Source organism: Arachis stenosperma, chromosome 5 (genome assembly GCF_014773155.1).
Source record: "Arachis stenosperma cultivar V10309 chromosome 5, arast.V10309.gnm1.PFL2, whole genome shotgun sequence".
Lineage (NCBI taxonomy): Eukaryota > Viridiplantae > Streptophyta > Magnoliopsida > Fabales > Fabaceae > Arachis > Arachis stenosperma.
Window position 1 is genome coordinate 769708 of NC_080381.1, and position 21576 is coordinate 791283.

Consider the following 21576-nt stretch of genomic DNA (forward strand, 5'->3'; position numbering starts at 1 on the left):
GTTCGATTCTTGTAGAACTCCAAAAGTAAAAAAATAGCATAAGGCAAAGGCAAATAATTGAAAAAAGAAGGCCTATGTAAAATCAAACAAACTCAAAAAGGGATTTGGATTCTTTAAATTTTGAATTTTACTTTAGAGAGTAAAGTTTGATCTCTCACTATTTATTTCATAGGTGGGACCAAGAGAAAATATGAGAGAGAAACCATTAAAGGGTGAGAGATCAAACTTTACTCTCTAAAGTAAAATTCAAAATTTAGAAAATCCAAATCCAAAATGTAAATATTTTAATACAACAATTGATTAAATTAATCTTCTATCAATTCGACGGTGATATATGTCATAATAAGTTTGTAACACACGCTATTATCTAATAAAAAATCAGTTTAATTTACTGCTGTATTATTCAAAGACTAATTTAAGATATCTAATCCAGGAGCGAAGCTACATATAACAAAAGGGGGCAATGGCCCCTCCCAAACTTTAAATTTTCTTTATAAATTGTGTACAAATTTTATTTTAGCCTCTTAAAATTTTTATTTTACTCTTTTTCCATTACAAGATTAATTTTTGAGAATTTGGATCTTCTAAAGTTTGAATTTCACTTTAAAAAGTAAAGTGTGATCTCTTACAATTGATTTTATAGGTGGGACCAATAATAAATATAAAAGAGAAACTATTCAAAGATAGAAGATCACACTTTACTCTCTAAAGTAAAATTCAAACTTTAGAGGATCTAAATCCTTATATTTTCTAACAAGGTTTTTCTACTACCTAATTGCTAATCAAAACATTAATCAATTGTTAGATCAACCCCAACCCCACATACTCAAATAAAATTCCTTTCTGGTTTCATGGTGGGTGAGCAAGTTGCTAAATGGCAATAACCTATCACCTTCTTCCACCACAACAGGAAAATCTTTTATTTTTTCACATTTTATAATAAATATAATTTTAATACACTAACAATTATAAAAAATTTACAAATATCACCACAGCAAAAATAATTACTTTTAGTAATCCACGGGTGAATAATTAACTATAATGTAAAATAGTTTACCTCAATCAAAATTATACCCTTTTTTTTATAATTTCAAAAAGTTAAACTTGACCTTTTTTTGCAGGTTGGTTAGTCAAAAATCAGTGTTCGGTACTTGAAGTCTGAAGAAGAAACGTAGAAAAATCCTGTTTCGAAGTCGAATTTGCAGAGTGTGAGGGTATTTACTACATCTGCTGGATCTGCAATATTCAGAGAAGAAGAAGAAAAAGAAGTATTGATGGCTCGCGCGGGAGGGATAACGAACGCTGTGAACGTGGGAATAGCAGTGCAAGCCGATTGGGAGAACCGCGAATTCATCTCTCACATTTCCCTCAACGTTCGTCGCCTCTTCGACTTCCTCGTCCAATTCGGTATATCTAACTCTTCCATTTCTGATTTCTGCACTTCAAATTATGCTCTTTTTGGGTACTGAATCACACAAGCAACATCTCAAGTTTGAATATTTTGTTTGTTTGTCGGGATCCCTTTTCCTTTTTGAGCCTAGTTAATTGAATTTGAGTCCTTTAATTCATATTGCGTACCAATTGTTTGTGTTTTTGCTTTATTCAGAGGCTACAACCAAGAGCAAGCTTGCATCGTTGAATGAGAAGCTTGATGTATTGGAGCGTAGGCTGGAACTCCTTGAAGTTCAAGTGGCCAATGCATCAGCCAACCCATCTCTTTTTGCTACATGATGCCATTTACTTACAGCTTTTTCCAGTAAGCACCTCCCCTCCTACCTATAATGTAAAATCTAGAGAGAATATTTGGTTAGTGTCTTGCCTTGTGTTGTGTAAATCTTGTTCTTCAATTTCAATTTTTGTCCAGCTTATTTGTGATGGTTAGTTACTACTGCACTCCTTTTGTTTGTAACTTTGGACAAGCTAAACCCTATGGTTCATATGTATCATATTTTTAGTTCGTTGTACCTCTATCAAAGCCTTTAAAATCCTACCTTCTAAATCGTTCATGTGTTCATGATGCATTCCTTACGTTGTAATCCTATAATTGCATTCATATTTTCTGTTCTGAAACCTGCTTTCAAATGTAACATGCTTTCTAAAGCAGTAATCTTAGTTGTTGTTCAAGGATCACATCAATTAAGAGTACTGGTGGTATCTTATATTATAAGGAGAAAGGAAGTTGCTTTGGCAGAAAAATTCTGGATTTCTTCCACTAGATAGAAATGGATGATAAGCTGATAACATACTGTACTATAGTCATAATCCTGTCCTCAATAGCATTTAAGTAATGGCCATATTGAGGACCAGCTCAAAGAAAAGAGAATAGATGGTTTCTAGTGAATTGATTCCCAATTATTTTTGCCATTAGTATTTCATAATTTCTGCAACCCTCATACTTCAATTTGCTGAGATATATAGTTTAATGAGTTATACGTAACAACCTCAACTAAATGTGCTTGACCTTTCTGCCAATATATTAAATCCTCTTCCAGAACCACATGTCTATATTTTATTAAATCACAATCGAGTTGGTTTATGTGGCCTTTACTAGTGAAGTTTGGACTTAGCAATAGATACTGTCACCGAATATCAATTACGTTTTACCCAAATTATATTTCTACCAGAAGTAATGGGGGATGAGCAAGAGAGTAGTCGTTTCAAGATGCATAGAATGGATGAAAGTACATTCACAAGTATATTCTCTGGTTTGCCATTTCAGAATAATAAGATAATGGCTAAACCAATAATCAATGAATCATAAAAAATTTCATTGACCCATTCTACTATCTTGGTTGTGGGAGGGACAAGGTTTGTGATGTGATGGTAGATTCTGCAGTAGATGAAGTAGAGGGCGGAACCCTCTTATCCATGACGAAAGAGTAGCGGTTCGATCCTCCGAGGCTGTCTATGGACTTCATGTATTCCGATGCATTGTTTTCTATGATCAGAGCATCCTCCAACTCACGGACAATGTCATCCATGCATGGCCTGTACGCGGAGAATGGTTCAATACATTGCAGTGCCACTTCCACCACTCTCCACATTGCTTCTGCATGGTATCCTCCCTTGATTCCAGGATCCACAATTTCCTCTATCTTTGATGCTCTTATGTATGGCTTAGCCTGCATGAAAAGTTAAGTTACTTCTTAGTGCCTGCTAATCATATAGGATTGAAAATGGATAAGCGAAAATGTAATCTTCGTAGAGATTTAATATGTATGCACTGTGAGTGTAAAAATAATATTTAGACAAGCATCCAATCATGTATTGTTTTGTCATTAGTGTTTTCCTTAACAACTTATTATTTCAAAAATCATACAAATACAAACATTTGATTGATTGATAGTATAAAACTCTTCTCGTATTGATGCAGTCCAATGATAACATATTTTGGAAATGGACCATACCCATTCAACCAAGCTCCACTCATTTCGTGGCCTCTTTATGTCGAGAGGTTCTCGACCACTCACAATTTCAAGTAGGACCACACCAAAGCTGAAGACATCACTCTTTTCCGATAGCTGTTGGGTTGTATAGTACCTGCATAGGGATACTTGTCAGCTTCTGTGTTGCATTCTGTAACACATGAACATATAGGACTAGGAATATTAAGATCCTTCATCATCTCATTTGAATTCAAACAGATGAGTCATCCCTGATAATCTGTAGTTACTTACACAACGGTCTGAGTTATGTGGTTTCATATAAAAGTACATTAAGGAAATATAATAAAAAAGCGTTGTTTTATCTCTAATTGTAGTCGCCCTAAAGCAAATTCTGAATGCTGTAAATAACGGTTTCAAGTCGCACTTTTTATTGGTCATTTTTATTCAGACGATTCTAAAGTGCTAAAACAGTGCAGTATGAAATAAGGTCAACACATAATCCGTTTTCACTTACTCTGGATCCAAATAGCCCGCAGTTCCTCTTACTTCAAGTGAAACATTACTGTCTCCTTCCTGTGGAGCATATTTTGAGAACCCAAAATCTGCAACCTTTGCACACATGCTATGATCCAGGAGTATATTGCTAGATTTTATGTCCCTGTGTATTACAGGACGTCCCGGAAATGTGTGAAGATATGCCAACCCTGCTCAATTAAAACGGTTGTAAGGATTCTAGTGTCTCCAAAATGTTATAGATGAAAATTGTAGTTACTAGTGGCTTGATAAGAAATTGAATATTGTTTTATGCTGTTTGCTAAAATCTCAGTATATCCATGATGGATCAAATACAAGCAAATGATCAGATTTAGCTAATTCAATATTTCCCATCTTTCTTCTTGGTCAAGCCTTTCTCTGGATTAGGAAAAAGCAAAGCATCATATTACTTACCTCGAGCTGCACCAAGTGCGATTGAGAGTCTAGTTGGCCAGTCTAATATTTTTCTCTTTGCTGGTTCCCCTGTTGCCAAGTTATACTTAGAATCACTATACATTTAGACATATCAGCTGAAGGAATTGTGGGATATTTACCATATAGTCTATTCTGCAAAGAGCCATTGGACATAAAAGGGTACACGAGAATCTGTTGATCCTTTTCATTGCAGTAACCAATAAGAGGCACAAGGTTCTCATGCTGTATTGCAGAGAGTAAGTTTAGCTGCAATATGTATCACGGACCAGTCAAATACTCAGATGACATACTGTAGAAAGTAACTAATAGGCGTTGAAATTAGGGAATTTTCATGGGAATATAGAATGGATGATACATTGAAAGGCACATACTGTACCTCATTGTCAAATTCTCGAGTTCCCTGAGTCGACGTGGCTGACCGGACTTTCACTGCCACTTCTTGACCATCATCTAGCATGCCCCGGTAAACTGGACCAAACCCTCCCTCACCTATCAACGTCTTGTACTTCTCTGTTGCCTCCTCTATATATTCCAAAGTGAATGCTTGAATTGACACAGACTTTATGAAGAAGTCATCTTTGCTTGGCAAAGAGAAAATTAAGTCTGCATTTTTTATTTTTTCACGCAAGAACATGTCAGAAATTCCCTTATACAGAATGAACAAATAGTGAGAGCCAATTGTACACCTCCTCATTTATCATAAGTTGATAACAATTTGTCCTTGTTAGCAGGCATGCAAAATGTAAAACCATGTGTTCTGTATTAAAGGTGGCATTTTTAAAGACTAGTGAAATTGTGATCTGAAATCTGATATTGTCTTTAGGTAGTATTTGTTTACTGTCTAGAGACAATGGAAGGAATCAATGGGATGATAGAAACACATCTATGTCACTTCTTTTTGGTTGTACAGAAGTTGTCTTAAAAAATAAAAATAGTCCGCAAAATAGATTGCTTGGTTCCCTCTATTTTAAAAATACATAATTATCTTGACAGACCCTTATCCAAACATGGTTTTTGTCATAGAACTATAACTAAACATCCCTTAGATAATGATATATGATATGACTATACTTTCAGTTTAGGCTGAAAGGCAATGTTTTGCTGTAGAATTGCAGAGACATAGGATACAAAGGATTAGAGAACCAATAAAATACTTACTTGTTGTCACTGGGTATCTCTTTCCAACAAATCCTTCCCATGGAATTAGTTTATGTCTATAACAGCAAACAAAAATAACTCCAATAACCAAAGTAATCAATAGTGATCCACATGTAACCACACTAATAACCACTACTTGATCAAGTCTGGAGTCTTCTTCCTTGCATCTTCCGCCACTGAAATATTCATAATAATAATGAAAAGGCGGTCAATTTTACATTATTATTATTATTATTTTTATAGAACTTTTTGTTTCTTAGGCTGCTCCTTACTCTGTCTGGATTAGTGAACTGCTCAATTTTGGTGGAATGTCTTCCTTCAAATGTTCATTGCAACCAAAATATCTGGAAGTAATGAATAGCACACAACCTAAATTTATGGAAGACATATGCTGCTAAAAAAGATAACAATTATTAATAGTGGTGAGGAAGCAAAATGCCAACATATAAAACTTACAGTGTTTTTAAATTTGGCAGTGAGGAAATGGATTCTGGAAGGGATCCCTCTAAGTCATTGTAACTCACATCTCTGCTCCAAAACCAATCAACATTTGAAAGAAAAATCCAGTGGTAGTATTAATTCACCTTTTACAGTAATCTAACATTTTGTATAGAGAATTATATGAAGTTATGTTGTGATTGTTATATTGATGTTAACTATAACATTGACAAGGATAATATAAGTGCATTATAGCTATACAAATCAGACTAGTTCATAGTTGAACTTTGAAAAAGAAGGAATAGTTACATTGATGTCAACAAGGAAGAAAGTGGAAATGAGGAGGGGATTTCACCAGTGAAGCTATTGTGGCTCAGGTTCCTGCACATCACAAAATTATAGCAATACATAAAAATCAGTACCATATTACTCACCAAAAATAAATGCAGAAGCAATTGAATAGGAGTTTTTGAAGCAATACAGTGTTCTCAAGTTGGTCATCTCAGTGACACTGGAAGGAATTGGTCCTTTGAGATCACTGGAGGAAAGATCCCTGCATAAATAACATTGTACATAATAATAAACATCTCATGTCAGTGACATATAAATAAGAGTATAAGACTTGAATCATCCAAAAACAGAAACTGCTTAGCTTGAGACCTTGAATTAACGCCATCAATTTGAGTTTGATACATTTGTGGAAAGACTTACAAATCAGTGATAACAGATGGACCACTTGAATGATCACATGTTATTCCATGCCATGGGGAAAGAATACAAGGGTCTCCACTCCAACTCTTCAGCACTTTATTGTCTTGGTTTTGCACCAATAACTGTTCTCTTACCTTTTTAATCACTTCCACTGAAGAAGAAATAACAAGGTTTTGTGTAAGAGAGAGAGGGTCGTATTATAGAATAATATATCATAAACATGGGAAACAAAATGGTGCAGTTCTCAAAATTAAAAATGGAATGCGAAATAGATAATTATGGCAACTAGCAACATAGGTCATCGAACTCTCAAGTTCCTTGTAAGTTTTGCAGGTTTAGGTCCCTGGATTGAGCTTTCAATTTTCCAGGTTGAGTCTTACAATTCAGGTTCACCTAAGCTCCATAGAGTTTAGGTGAACTCTCAAGTCTAGTTACCTTGCTAGCTACCCCCACAAGGAAGGGATAAGAACAATGGCAACAATTTCACACATAATTGGACCATTACTACACTTACCATCTGTTTGGTTGGTCCCTTCAATCCATGGATGTACCTGCATGATCTCATAAGCATTCAGAAGTGGTCCATTCTCGGAACCAGATGCCTTGGCCAAGGTTAGGTTCAATGATCCTTTTGCTGATACATTTAAGAGAGTGTATCTGTAGTTGGACCCTCCATTCAATATGTCAAATCTTCCCTCTTTGATCTCACTGTTAACAAAGATGTCAAACACTCTTTGTCCTGCTTTGAGAGTACTATTTGATTCAAGGAAGTAGAGAAACATGCGATATTCATAATCCGTGGTGTTGAGGACATTGTGGATGAACTCCAACCTCTCAGAGTGGGTAAGAGCAGTTTGTAGGACTTGCAGGGGAGGGAAGATACTAGTTTTGGGATCAAAATTGGTGATGTTTAAAGATAATGCAAGAGCTGATGATGATGAACTTGAAGTTTCTTTCCATATTCTATCACTCTTGTCAACAGGGTACCTGAAACTGGTAAATTGTCGAATTATGAGACCGTTTATTCATGCATCATGCAAGAGTAGAACACATACATATGGTCTTGTATCTAACACATTTTCCCATGCAAGAGCCATTTTTGGAGTGCCAATTTTCTTACTCCGCTAGTAGTATACTTTATCAAATGAAGTTGGAGTAAGTCTCAAAGTAAAATTAGATCACATACCTGATGTTGCCTCCAAGGTTATTTCTGGTTATCAGTTTCAGAAGACTAGCAGGTAAACCTTGCAGGTACTCTTCATGAAGTGGCCTTAATTCGAGCTGCGAAATATAGGGACTACCCACCCTTTTCACTAAGCAGAAGTCTGTGAAGTTTTGTGTGGCCCTGAAAGCTCCCTCTATTTCTAAGTCCTGAGACCTGAATGATCTCACTCTGCTTAATTGAGTTACCCCTACTGAAACATCAAAGAAAGAATTTGATGAATTCTTAAAGGGAAATGTGCCCCTTATCAGATACACTTTGTTAGGAGTTGTTGGCAAATTGTAACATCTCTTTCCCTCATTTATATCAAACAATCGAAAATTTTCGTCTCTAATTTGGTGTAACACGGTTTCAGATAGGTGCCTGCAACTTTTCTTATCAGGGAAAGAACTGTAATCTGTTGTGTAATTTAAGGTGGTCACTGGATCTGTATAATTTGAATCAGCACAGCATGCTATGCTCTCAAACCCTGCATAAGGGGAGAAAAATGTTATAGATTATAAACATTCTGTGCTACCAAAATAGATTTCCTCATAGTGTGAATTGTTTTCCAGATTTTCTAGGTGTTGGAGTATATGAAACTACCTTGTTTTGTTTCTGCATTTTCAAGGCATATTCTTTATGAACTATGATAATTTTATAGACCTTGAATTCATGATAACATATGTTGCACTCTAGATGAAAAGAAATCGGTCCTCTTTCCATTCCATGTTGAAAAGTTGTTTTGCCCGTCAAAAGGAAAAAGTTGTTTTGACTTTTCTAATACATTCATAAATTGATATATCTAGCTAGAAATAAATTGCATCCAGACACATTGACTTATGAATATATCAGAAAAATGACTAATCAATTTGGAATGGATTGAGTAATTATAATAATTATTTTAGAGTTACAATCTTAAGTTGCTAACCTTCACTTGCAGAAGCTGATCTGATAAATATGTAGACACAAAGAACATATACAACAAAAACCAATCTTAATATCCAATAATCTTGTAAATCCATCATCTATGTAAATGATGATCATCCCATGGTGTTCTCAGCCTTGAATCCTTGCCAAATAACTTGGTATCTACCACCAAGAACCATAAAATTCCTTCTCAATTGCATTTCTTTATCTGTCTTGAAAACCAACATCTTTGTAGGACTTAATTATGGTAAAGTTAGAACAAAGAACCTTATTGCTTAATCATATACATCAAAACTATACCAAATAACTTCATTATCTCCTCATTAAAAATTTGGAGCCACCTTGAAAAATTGCTCAATTGGATTTGGATATAGAGTTTAAGAAGAAAGAAGATTCTCTCAAATGTGTAGGTTTGACTTCAAGGCCGAAATGTGCAGGAGCTAGGAAAGAGATGGAAGATGAGTTAGAGAGATTGAATTAGTATACATTCATTGTTAATTATTAATCATTAATTATTGTTGATGTTAAACCAATATAATTAATTTCTTTTTGTTTAGGTGGTGGTTACATAATTACTTGTATATAATATTACTATGACCAATGATCCTTCGTCTTCTTCCACCTTCTTCCCTCTTATTGATGCAATATACATGATTTAAATAGTAGTAGTAAATTGCAACAAATTTGAACTTTTCTGGTATACGTATATGCAAATTGTTAGTTATGTATTGTATATGTACTTAATATATTAAAGTATTGTATAAGCTCCTAATAAAATAATGCTAATGTCTCTTATTGTGGCGTAAATATTGACCAATGTTTTAAACTAGCAGTTCTATATATGATTATTAATGTCAAGTTTCTATGTCTCTTTATATCATGCAATTACAAGCTAATAAAGTCTTAGGTGGCTAAAAGAAAAAGAAAAATATAGTTCGAAAAAAAAGAGAAAAAAAAAAAAAAGCAATTATTTGTGAAGGGTCTGGATTGAAATTTAGAAAAATTTGACATTATAGTCATGTAAAAATATATTGATATATATGCCTCAAATCATTTAAACACTAGAAACCATGATCACCTAATAAAGAAATTTTTATACAATACAAGTTTGTTCCTTATTTATTATATCATTATCATGTTTAACTTAGAAATTAACACTATGTTTTATCTTATTATACAATTAATTATTATCCAATATTTATAGCCCATAACATTCTTATTTAAAAAAAAAAAACCCATAGAAATTTGAAAAATGGGGGGAATTTAGAAAGTAGGAAGAAGTGGCTGGAGAAAACCCCAAAAGGGCAGGTAAACCCTTGGTAAATTTGGAGCATTAGTCTAACTGCTCAGCATGAACTGCTTGAAAATTACATTTGAAATTAAAATAGCATCCATTTACATATATTTAGCACAAATTGTGGGCCATAATCCATTAAAAAAATGTCATATTTATATATATTAATCCAATATATAGCTTGGTCCAGACCTAGGAACTACTATATGAAATATAAATTATATGCACTATAAAAGGAAAAAGGATTATAACCACCCCCATATATTCAATTCAGCCTCAGCATCCTTCAATTATATATATATATATATATATATATATATATATATATCTACTATTTGAAGATATTATTGATAGATATATATCCTTCAGTAACAAATCCATTGCATATTTGTGTTTTAAGTTGTCGGATATATTGATGCCTAGTGGCTAGTGTGTAGACAAATTAAAAAAAAATCAATAATAAAATGTAATGTGAACATAAAACTTAGCCTGTGATAATATCTTTCACGTAATACTATTACTCATCGTTCTTCATTCTTTAACGTTAAAATTGTTGTTACTCTTTCTTGTTTTCCGAATGTTTTTATGTTTTATACTCCACATAAAGGGAAGTGTATGTTGATGGCAATGTATATAATAATAATAATAATAATGAAGTTTAATTTTAATACAACCTTAGTGTGAAAATTGTTATTATACTGTGTAAACTGATTAAATGTATTTATCTGAATGACCATTCAAAATTGTCAGTATATAAAAGTGATTATTTTTGCTTGATAGATGTGATAATATATAAAATTCAATGTCTTTGTTAATTTATTTAAACTAATAGTGTATGTATAGAAATTAAATCTATAATATTATGCCGAAGTCATCTAAACTTTCAACAAGCCAAGTTATAATACTAACTAATAATCCTCTTTTTCCCCTTTAAATTTATGAGAAACTCTAATGGAAATTTTTATTTCCAGATTCCGTCCCCACTAGTATCTTTTACTCATTATTTTAATTTTTATGCATTGAGATTAATTTCCAAATTAACTATTATGGGAGAAGTAGTCACATCTTAACACCAAGTAGGAAAAAGGTTAGGATGAGTTGTTTCAGATTAAATCTATTGGAAGGCATTGTAAATACAGAAAGGATAGATGTTGATATATAACGTTTTACTTTGTCAATCCAATAGTATATATATATATACTTCAAGTAGCTGAGGTGCTATTATATATTTTAATAAAATAACCTGTTCTAGTATTATTAATAGTTATAGTATGAGTCAAGTTACGTCCTTATATATTAACAAAGTTGCAAAGAAAAACTAGTACCGATAATTTTAAAGTTGAGTGTTAAAACGGTTCAAATAATTGTAAAAGATTTAATATATCCATGAATCGGACCATGTCCTCAAAAATTGGGTCCACGCACGGCTGGTTCTCCTCAGTTTCTTCCCTCCCATTTGGATTTTATATATTATGAAAGTGACGAAGAAGAAGCATTTTTTGGAGAAGTAGTATATACATTACCAGCAATATATTCTATAGCTGTTTTTTAAATTTGAAACTAGCTAATCATCATTAATCAGTTATTCAAAGTGCACAGATTTTCTCTCTTCCTGAATTGACTTGGAAAATTACTTCTATTGGGAGTAATTGTTATGAAAGATTCATAGTACAATCAATCTATATATAATGAATATTTAAAAGCTTTGGAGTGCACAAATTTTCATCTTCAAATGTTTTTTATTATGAAAAGAATTATTATTATTATTATTATTATTATTATTATTATTATGAAGGTTGTGGTAGAGAAGGGGTTGAATCTATGCCTTCTTTTTAAGTTACTGAAAAGACCTTTTAAAACAAACTTTTAATTATGATTCTATTTGTATTCAGCAGCGAAAATTTATGAGACAATTTATTTTTGTCTCATGAATATCAGAAAACAAAACACAGCAGAGAAGAGAAAAGCTAACACCAGCATGTATCCTGGTTCGATTGCCTTGTGCTATGCAATCTACGTCCAGTCTACTCCACAACAATGGAGGAATTTTCACTATAGTTAAAAGTATTATATACATCAATTCTACAGGATTGACCCAATCCTTTCACACTCAAACTCTAACCTAGCTTGACATTGGCTATGCTAATACCTAACTATTTACTCTTAATGCTAACCCAACTAAAAAAGGAATACCTAACAGGTACAAGATACAAGACACTTAATCAACCTAAAGAAATCTGAAATAACTCTAGGCTTTTCTCTCAAGTATGTCACTCAGCCTTTTTCCACTTATGGCTTTTACTTGAGCTCTCTCACTATGCCTTTTTACTCAAGAAATTACAGAAAGATAAACATTGAAAAGTACATTACAATCTGTAAAACATGAAGGAGATTGACTTCATTAATAGCCTCTTTGCTATGTGATAAACCAGATTTGCAAGCCTCTGATTTAGTTCTTCAATATTGGCCGAATGCTTTTTTGAAAGAAAGCATTATCCAAGTAGAGAAACTTCTTCAGGAAACTCTTCACAGAACAAAATATCAATAACACTGGTTTACCCTCCTTGCTTCTGAATGAACAGAAAATCTTCTTTTATCTCCTTGCATGTTGTTGGGTTCTTCTTCCTAGGTCAACTTCTTGAGTTTTGTGCTTCACCAACCCAGCTATTCACTTTTTTCCATTTATCCTCAAAATAGGAACTTTGCTTCTGACCTTCTCTTGTTGACCGAAAGCCATAAATCAACAGAAATAGACATCCTTAATGGTAAACCCAGATCTTGGCCATTGAAAAATAACTTGGTCCCCAAGATATGTTTGAGACCGTGGATACACAGTAGTGAAGAACAGAAATCAACTTTCCTTTGTATCCTATTTCGAACTGAGCAGAGAGTTGGGAAGAGGAGAAGAAGATATGATGCATGTATAAGGAAACGAGTTACTTTTTACCTTTACCTAAGCTTGATTTAGCTTGAAATGTTTGATTAGACTTCTACCTTTCAAGTTTAGTCTTTCTCTTTATTACTTCTTTGGTGATCAACTTAGGGAAGAAGCTTTCTCTCATTTTCTTTGATTTCTGACCACAGCAAGTTAAAGTGTACGTTGAGTAGGTGTGAGAGCAAATTGGAGGGATTACCTTGCTGAGGTCAAGTCGGGCTTAGGTTGGTTCATTTCGTTCATGCAACCCGTTTGATTTCTATTCATCACCTTTGGGCTTCTAATATTTTTGTGACCCATTAGAATATATTCAGCTTGGTTTGAGTTGGGTTGTTGTTGATTAATACCCTTCCAGCCTTGTTTTTATTTTCATCCAATTGGGCTGTTCCTTTATTTTGTTTTGGGCCTGCAACAGTTTATAAATAATTATCAACATATAATTATTAATAGTTAACACTAATTATTTACTTTGTCCAATAAAATAATATTTGTCATCATCAATTATATTAGTTAATTTTTTAACTCAATAATATATATATATATATACACACACGTGTGTGTGAAAAATTGCATATAGAATTGTCTTTATATAAAGTTAATATTTAAAAATTGTTAGATAGTTTAACAAGTTTAACTAAATTACTATCTAACAATCTTAACTATCAACTTCATATAAAAAAACTGAGTTTTTATCATATATATACTAATAAAATTATATTAACTAGAGTTTAATATATACATATAAATTATAAGTATCATGAAACTATTTTTCTTCAAAATTATAAGACAGATAATAAATAATTATATTTTTAACAATAAAATGACTTCACTATCACTCCATTTACTAAGAGAGATTTTATCCTTCATTTTGTAAGGATCAAACTAAATAATCTCTATCTTTGTTCTCATTGTAAGTCACTTAATTTCGATTAAAAAATTAAATATATAAATAAGAAAAAGAGAGAATTAACATTTTTTCAAACAATATTTAATCAATTTTTTTCCTCTATCTTTTCTCTCTTTTGTTGGCTAAAAGAGAATAACAATGTTTAAACATTTTTATTAAGAAAAAGTAAAAAAAAAATTAACTTTTAGTTAGCTAACCTTAGCCAGTTTATCTTAAAATTTACCTTTATAATTTAAAATTTAAAGTTAAGAATTTATAATTTAGACATAAACTAAATAATTTTAAAAAAATTAATTACTTAACATTACTCTTTAATTAACTGATGATTGGTAGTTAAAAAAGCAACAAAATTTGCAAAATAAGGCCAACTACACAACTAAGGTCCCTGAGAACGAAAGCATGAGTTTTATAAATCACACAAGATCGAGCCCAGCCAAGTCATGGTACTAATAAAATTAAAATAACATAGAAAACATTTTGCGTAGTCTCATCGCTGCTTCATTATTGTTCCTGAAAGAAATTGTATTTTGAAAATGATCTTTAGCCAATTGAAAAAAGTGATATCGTTATTCACAAATAATGGTTATTGACTGTGATCTTCGACAACGGAGATAGATAGAAGAAATTAAAAAGGACCCATGTTTAATCAAAATAATTTCAAGGATAATATACTTCGATTTTATCCTCAAAAACCTCATCAATTCATGGCAACATGTATATATATATATATATGTATCATAATATAAATTATTGCTGGGATCTCTTGTTAAATTAGCCTTTTAGGTATAACATAGCGAAGTTATTTCCATTGTGTGTTATATTGAAGCCAAAGTTTTTATACTATATATTCATCCACCAAGTATTTTTAACATTCGTATAAAAATATAATTATTATTAATTAATTAATTAGGTTAGAAAAATACTATTACTAAAATAATGTCTATAGTAAACTATATATATGTAAATAAATTTAGCGAGATTAAAGCTTTTATTAGTAGTTATTGTTTCATAATCATAAACTTGGGATCTAGTTGGCAGGCCTGTACCCAACAAATCGAATTTGATGTTTCCAATGGATTTATTGACATATATTCCACTATTAATCTCTGTCATCTGATAATATTGTATGTCAAAAACAATAATTAATAATTTAATATTGCAAAAGTTGACCTCTCTCCATATATTAATTGTATTGATAAACCAAAAATATTATCGAAGGGGCACTTGGTATGGTAACTACTAGCACAATAAGACTTATTGGATAGAAGGAATATATTATTATTATTATTATTATTATTATGAAAAAAATGCCGAATGCCTAGGAATGTTAATAGGGTAAGGTGGGAGTAGGAGATGCTGTTTTACTTTCTGTCTCCAAATTTTGATCAGCTCTATGTTTTTTGCAGTTTTCGTGGATCCCAATTTTTATCTCTTACATTGGCTTTAGCAAATAACTACGTTAAGAATACAGAACAAAAAAAATTAATCTAGCAAATAATTACATCAAAAGTAACAAAAACATAGCTAAAAAAAGCAAGAATACAGGTTAAACAAACATATTCAACAAATAGATATATCGATATTAAAAATGCAAAGAGGTAGAGATGTTATGTAAATATAGAGAGTCCTAAAAATAACATTCACTCAATATGACAAATGGAAGAGAATCATATAAGAAAAGAAACAAAAACTTAATCCGAAAATGAGATTATTGAAATTTAAAACACTACGGTATTTTTTGAACAAATTTTAAGACGAAATTAAGATAAATTTCAAACAAATTAAAAACAAAATTTTTGTTTTGAATAAAATTGAGACGGATATTTTTTTTGTCCAAAAACTCTTGTTGCTACCTAAAGCAGAGGAGGAAGGACACGAACGCAAGCGAAAGACTGGCGACGACAAATGCTGCTAAGGAGACGACACAGTGAACATAGAGAGTGGCAGAAAAAAGGGACACAATCTTCGAATAACAGAATGAAAGGTCACCGTTATTAATGTAGTAGACAACGCAATAAGCAGGGAGAGTGAGGGTATTGGGGAGAAGGGGACAACACTAAAAGGGATAGGGAAAGTATGAGGAACCAATGAAATATTTATATAATGTGTATAATGGAGGTTTATAGAGTATTACAGATATAATCATTAGTGTTACCCATTCTTATCAGCTGAAATTTTTGGGATGAGTGATAGTACGAAGATGTTCATTTTATAACTCAATAATCCATTATACACATTATACAAATACTCCATTGTCTTCCTAGCAGGATCCGGATAGGGAAAGTAATCATAAATTAAGGTTAGAGTTTATATATGGCATATATGAAATCACTAAAAAATCTATAATAAAAGTAAATTAACAAAGACAATTAAAAAAATTTATAAAATTCGAAAATGAGTGGGATACGGGATAGAAATTTTTGTTCAGATTTCTGTACATGCTTAGATATACTACGTTCCTAATTACCTTCACAACTGAAGTTACAACAATAATGTGTTGTGTAGTATTAATTATATGTATAATTGCAAATACAATACAACAATTTAACTAATAATTAAGAAACACATTCCACATATGTATCATATAACTCAACGCTAAAGAAACTAATAACTTGGTCACACACAAATTAAAGCATATATACTAGCTAGCTAGGACCTCTGGTTCTTAGATCCAAATCGAAGCACCATGTAAAACAAAAGCCTATATAACACAGCCCAACCTAACATGATTCCCACATTCTCCCACTTCTTATACTTCTCAGTCCCAATGTGAAGATTATTCAAGATTCCAAAACCAGTTATGTTGATGCCATTGTTGTGCCCAAAAGTAATGTTTGTCTGATACTGGTTCATTAGTAGCCCTTCATACGGGTAAGTCATGGTGGAAATCTTGTTCATCCACCGCCAGTAAACTGGTATATCATGGCTGCTCAAGAAGTATCCACAAAACAAGAAGAACAAGGCAGTGAAAGCAATGACAGCAGCGTAACCTAGTATATAGTTGGGAACAACGGAGCTGATGAAGACGACGAAGGAGTTGGTGGAGAGAAGCGAGACGAAGAGGACGATGAGGAAGTAGTAGAAAGGGCCTCTTAGGGTTAGGGCAAACCAAACAATGGCGGCGTAAACGGAAGCTTGGAGGAGAAGAAAAGGCATGTGAGTGATTAAGCCGGCGATGGTGTAGGAAGAGGCTCTGTAGGCGTTGTGGGAGGTTTCTCTGATGAAGATGAAGCGTTCTTGGATGAAGGCGGGTACGGCGTCGTTTGAGGAGAAGAAGAAGAGGCAGACGGTGAAGATGAAGAAGCTAAGGCGGTTGGTGATTCCCTGGAGATTCTGTTTGGGGTTGTGAAACATTGTGGCCATCATGAAGCCCATGATGGTGAGTACCATGAGGCGCGACAGGAACAGTTCTGGGGTTCTTCGGATGTTGATGAAGTTGCGCCGCATCAGGATCCAGGTTTCCGAGAGGAAGGAGTTGGCGAATTTCGGACCCAACTGCTCCGGCGAGGCAGCGCCGTTTGCTGGGGTGAGGTAGTCGTTTTCATTCACAGTGTAGTCGCTGCTGTGTGGGGTTGGTGTCGCTGCCAGAATCTCGCTTGAGTATGTGTAGTACCCTGTTGAGGAACCATGCCTGTCATAACAAATGTACACAGTAAAAATTTAAATGTAGTTAATTTTATTTTGAGCAGTATTAAGGTTAGCATTTTTGTTAAATTTTGGCGTATTTAATTATTAAAAAAAATTAAATAATTTTATACTATTAAAAATTTTATTAATAACTAATTGATGGCTAAAAATTTTAAAATTTATTAATTTTTAATTTTTTTTTTATTTTTATGTAAAATTAATAATTAAAAATTATTTGATAATAATTTAATTAAATTTATTAAATTATTTAATAATTTTCCGCTAATGTTGGGGAATGGTTTACCTTGCAGGATTATTTTGTGGGTTGGACTCTTTATTATTCCTGAGTCGTGAAGGAGTGAACTTGAGAAACATAGCGCTGTGGCTGCTGCTCCACGACTGCGAATTCTTGTTGTACGGACTCCTCAAACTGTGATCATACTCATCCGCAACTCTCCTACTCACTTGAGACGTCCCGGACACCTCCAACGACTTCTCCTCATACCCACGCCCATGCCATGCCCTCACGGGCGATGGCGACGGCTCCACAGACACACCCTCCTTCAACGGAGGGGGCTTCATTCCGGTGCGTGCAAACTCAGCAAGCGCCTCCACTCCAACCTCACATTGATCGTATTCTTGGATCACGTCAATGAGATGTTCGATAGGGTTCTCACCCTTTGGGACCCTGCGGGACATGCGAGTCAAATGTTGTGTGACGTCATTAGGTGAGCCTTGGAACATCAGCTGGCCCCTGGCGAGGATGATGAGATGGTCGAGGAGCATTTGGATTCTTGAAGAGGGTTGGTGGATGGTGAGAATGACGGTGCTGCCGCTGCGTGCGATGTCGTGAACCTTTTCGATCACACTGTGTGCGCTTGTGGAGTCCAGCCCCGAGGTTGGCTCGTCTAGGAAGAGAAGAGACGGACCGTGGATGATGTCCACTCCTATTGACACCCTCCGCCGCTCTCCGCCCGAAACTCCTCTTGTTCCTTCGTCTCCTATGTACGTGTTCCTGGATGTCTGCACACAAAAAGTTAGTCACATGTAATCATAGTGTAAAACTTAGGTGCAGTTGAATTTACAAGAAGTTGATAATCGAGAGTTGTTAGATAATTTGACTAATTTGACTAAATTTTAATTTTTTTAAATTCAGTCAAATCAACTGTATAGTTTTCACTATTAAATCATGTATTCCTTTTTTAAAATTAATTAAGTTGAGTGTAATTACCGATAAGCCAAGTTGATCTATCAAGTTATCGACTCTGTGCCTTTTATCAGCAAGAGAGAGAGGCCCCAATCGAAAATCAGCAGCAAACATCAAAGTCTCATAAACAGTGAGCATAGGAAAAAGCCTATCGTCCTGCATGATATATGCAGAAGTTCTCTTGATCAAGCTTGCACTCACACTTGCACCATCCAATGAAACCCTTCCTTTCAGGCTCCCACTCTTGATCCTCCCAGCAAGTCCGTCCAAGAACGTCGACTTTCCCGCACCGCTGGGCCCCATCACCGCCGTGATGGACCCCTTCGGTGCATAGCCAGTGATGTCGTGGAGTAAGTCCACGTCTTCACTGGACCACTTCCCCTCCACCTTCAACTTCTTGCTCACAGTGTAGGTAAGGTTCCAGAACTCCAGACCGCCGCTGAAACCCACTGTTTGTTGAGCGGTCTTGTTGCTGTTCTTTATGTCAATCACCGTTTCGGGTGGCGGAGGAGCCATCATTCAAGATTTAGGATTTAAGAAATGGCTCGGAAAACTGAGGGAGTGGTGTGGTGAGGAAGAATTATAAGGTGGGAAGCCGGTGGTTCCAAAGCTATGGAAATGATGTCTTCATTGATGAATCCAATTTGGGGTCGTTTTCATCGAAAGTGGAAGAAAATGGCCTCTTTGTTTTCTTCATCGATGGTTTTGGTTTGTTATATTTGAGACATTATATTATTAGGCATAAGTACACCTTATGAATTGTTCATATGAATCATACAAAGATGCTTCAATCAATTCCTTATTTTGTATGGACTTGTAGCTCTCACGTAATTACCAATTTTTTGTTTACTCATTCTATGCATAGAAATCATAGAATACCATTAATTTATCATTCATTTCTCACTATGTATTTTAATAGATTCCATATTTTTTAATGTATAAATAGTGATCAATTATTTATTCTCATATTATGTAAATTAGATATTAATTTTTTTTAATAAATTTGACATCAAAATTTAAGTACGATAGCAATCATCGTAAATAATATTCACTAGAATAAAATTAAGTGTCCATCAAATATACTTTTGAATCTTTTTATAACAATATTAAATATTTTTTTATAACTATTTTCAGTAAAAAATATTCTATTAAAATAACTATTCTTAGAGATTGTTAAAAATTGCTTACTTTTTTATAGTGAATAAATAAAGTTATACTATCTATGTCCTATGTAAAATAACCATGATAATTGTTTCCGTGTAGATATAATAACAATTATTTGCACTTAACCATCAATTACTTATTATTAGTATTTTTAATGATGTAAAATTTTATTTAATAATGTTAGATTATTTATTTTTTTATTAATTAAATATTGACTAAAATTTAATAAAAATACCAAGTTCCTAAACTTTTTTTATTTTGTTTTAAAATAAAAATTCAAGTGAAGTTAACTTTACATAAAGTTGATATCTGAGAACCGTTAAATAATTTGATTGATTTGACTAAATTTTCATCCAACAGCTTTTAAGTATTAACTTCACACTTCACCTGAATTTTCACCTTATTTTAAAGGAGATTAAGTTTGTCTGATCTTTTCTTCTCTAAAGAGTATATTTTGGTAAAGAAAAATACGGAGGATAGATTGTATTTGCAAAAGATAGATATTTTCATGTTCAAATGAGTAAGTGTTTTAAAAGATATAAAAATTTTATGAGAATAGAATGTTAGTGAATATTTTATAGATATTAAAAATTATAAAACCAATTACACATATATGAATATATTTTTTGTTAAAATATAAAATACATCTTTTATAAGAATGAAATTGATGAATGCATGATATTAAAGTCAAGACTATTTAATCATTAAGTTGCTAATAATAATCATTAAATTTGTCTATTATAAAATTGGAATTAAAACAAATAAATTGAATTATAACTAATCATGATATACAGTAAAGATCCAGTTATAACATAACAGATCAGTAACTTTTTTTATTTTGTGTATAAAATTGATAACACTAGCTATATTATATTGATAAGTTATTTTATACTAGAGTGTGTGGTGACCGGTGAGATGAGTGATTTATTTGGATAATAATTAGGTTTTAGATATTTTTTTTTAACCATTGGTTTGTAAAGAAAAATCTCACTGTAAAACCAACCATCATACACTATAACAAGGCAGATATGTCTAGCGCTGCATTTTATTAAAGAGATATTCATTAATGTGAAACTATTTGAAAACTAGTTAATCATATATTACTAAGACATATAATATATCAATATCATCTACTAGTTACGTACATTCCACGACTTATTCATGAGTCTTTGTATGCTTCTTCAATATTCGATCGGCACAAAGAAGTTGAATATATATTTTTTGCTTCGCTAGATAGATAACAAAAAAATTTGAATAACGTAAATAATAGACTAAAAATTTAGTCTAATAAAATTAAAAAAATACTTTATTTAAATTACTTAATCAAAAAACTTCATTTAATAATTTAAAAATTTAATTATTTGTATATTTAATAAATTGAACATTTAACATATTTTAATTATATTTAACTAAATTCATTTCAATTAAATAATTGTCTATATAAAAATTTAAAATAATCATCCGCATACCTACTAAAAATTAAAATAATATTTACATATCTACTAAAATAACTCAAAAAAGCCGCATACCAAATAATAAACGACGAATTCATGCTGGACGAAAATTTCAGATAGAATCTAGCATCATTCGTAACGACGTGGATGGAACTCGAGTGCAACAAGCTCATAATGGCTGCCATTAACAAAAAT

The 21576-nt window shown here is 32.8% G+C and overlaps 3 protein-coding genes across 5 annotated transcripts; 1 reads left to right on the plus strand and 2 right to left on the minus strand.

Moving 5' to 3' along the window:
- Positions 1-1107: 1107 nt before the first annotated feature.
- On the plus strand, positions 1108-9247 carry LOC130981902 (protein BRICK 1). Of its 3 annotated transcripts, none has more exons than XM_057905651.1 (3): positions 1108-1407; positions 1607-1756; positions 9204-9247. In XM_057905651.1, the coding sequence occupies exons 1-2, from the start codon at positions 1275-1277 to the stop codon at positions 1729-1731; spliced, it is 258 nt and encodes an 85-aa protein (XP_057761634.1). In that variant the 5' UTR covers positions 1108-1274; the 3' UTR covers positions 1732-1756; positions 9204-9247. The 3 variants fall into 3 exon arrangements, with proteins under 3 accessions (XP_057761634.1, XP_057761633.1, XP_057761632.1); XM_057905650.1 differs by lacking the exon at positions 9204-9247 and adding an exon at positions 3374-3604 and having other exon boundaries at positions 1109-1407; XM_057905649.1 differs by lacking the exon at positions 9204-9247 and having other exon boundaries at positions 1111-1407; positions 1607-1954.
- On the minus strand, positions 2673-9299 carry LOC130981900 (nodulation receptor kinase-like). Its single transcript, XM_057905646.1, has 15 exons — positions 8795-9299; positions 7849-8353; positions 7177-7655; positions 6663-6813; positions 6433-6504; positions 6261-6332; positions 5970-6041; positions 5786-5857; positions 5514-5689; positions 4732-4958; positions 4475-4601; positions 4335-4403; positions 3901-4090; positions 3408-3540; positions 2673-3122 (listed from the first exon to the last, which is right to left on the minus strand). Exons 1-15 carry the CDS (start codon positions 8889-8891, stop codon positions 2784-2786), a joined length of 2781 nt encoding a protein of 926 aa, XP_057761629.1. The 5' UTR covers positions 8892-9299; the 3' UTR covers positions 2673-2783.
- A 7205-nt stretch (positions 9300-16504) lies between these two features.
- LOC130982628 (ABC transporter G family member STR2-like) lies at positions 16505-19368 on the minus strand. The gene is made up of 3 exons (XM_057906671.1): positions 18788-19368; positions 17861-18579; positions 16505-17560 (listed from the first exon to the last, which is right to left on the minus strand). The coding sequence occupies exons 1-3, from the start codon at positions 19280-19282 to the stop codon at positions 16579-16581; spliced, it is 2196 nt and encodes a 731-aa protein (XP_057762654.1). The 5' UTR covers positions 19283-19368; the 3' UTR covers positions 16505-16578.
- Between the last annotated feature and the right edge of the window lie 2208 nt (positions 19369-21576).

Bases quoted from the DNA above. Each gene is read 5' to 3' on its own strand.
- LOC130981902 (XM_057905651.1), top strand. From the start codon at position 1,275: ATGGCTCGCGCGGGAGGGATAACGAACGCTGTGAACGTGGGAATAGCA. The intron at 1,408-1,606 runs GTATATCTAACT...TGCTTTATTCAG, and splicing joins CGACTTCCTCGTCCAATTCG to AGGCTACAACCAAGAGCAAG.
- LOC130981900 (XM_057905646.1), bottom strand. From the start codon at position 8,891: ATGATGGATTTACAAGATTATTGGATATTAAGATTGGTTTTTGTTGTA. The intron at 4,959-5,513 runs GTAAGTATTTTA...TAAAAAATGCAG, and splicing joins GAGATACCCAGTGACAACAA to ACTTAATTTTCTCTTTGCCA. The intron at 4,404-4,474 runs GTAAATATCCCA...ACTTGGCAACAG, and splicing joins TTTGCAGAATAGACTATATG to GGGAACCAGCAAAGAGAAAA.
- LOC130982628 (XM_057906671.1), bottom strand. From the start codon at position 19,282: ATGATGGCTCCTCCGCCACCCGAAACGGTGATTGACATAAAGAACAGC. The intron at 18,580-18,787 runs GTAATTACACTC...TTTTGTGTGCAG, and splicing joins TAGATCAACTTGGCTTATCG to ACATCCAGGAACACGTACAT. The intron at 17,561-17,860 runs GTAAACCATTCC...TTGTTATGACAG, and splicing joins CCACAAAATAATCCTGCAAG to GCATGGTTCCTCAACAGGGT.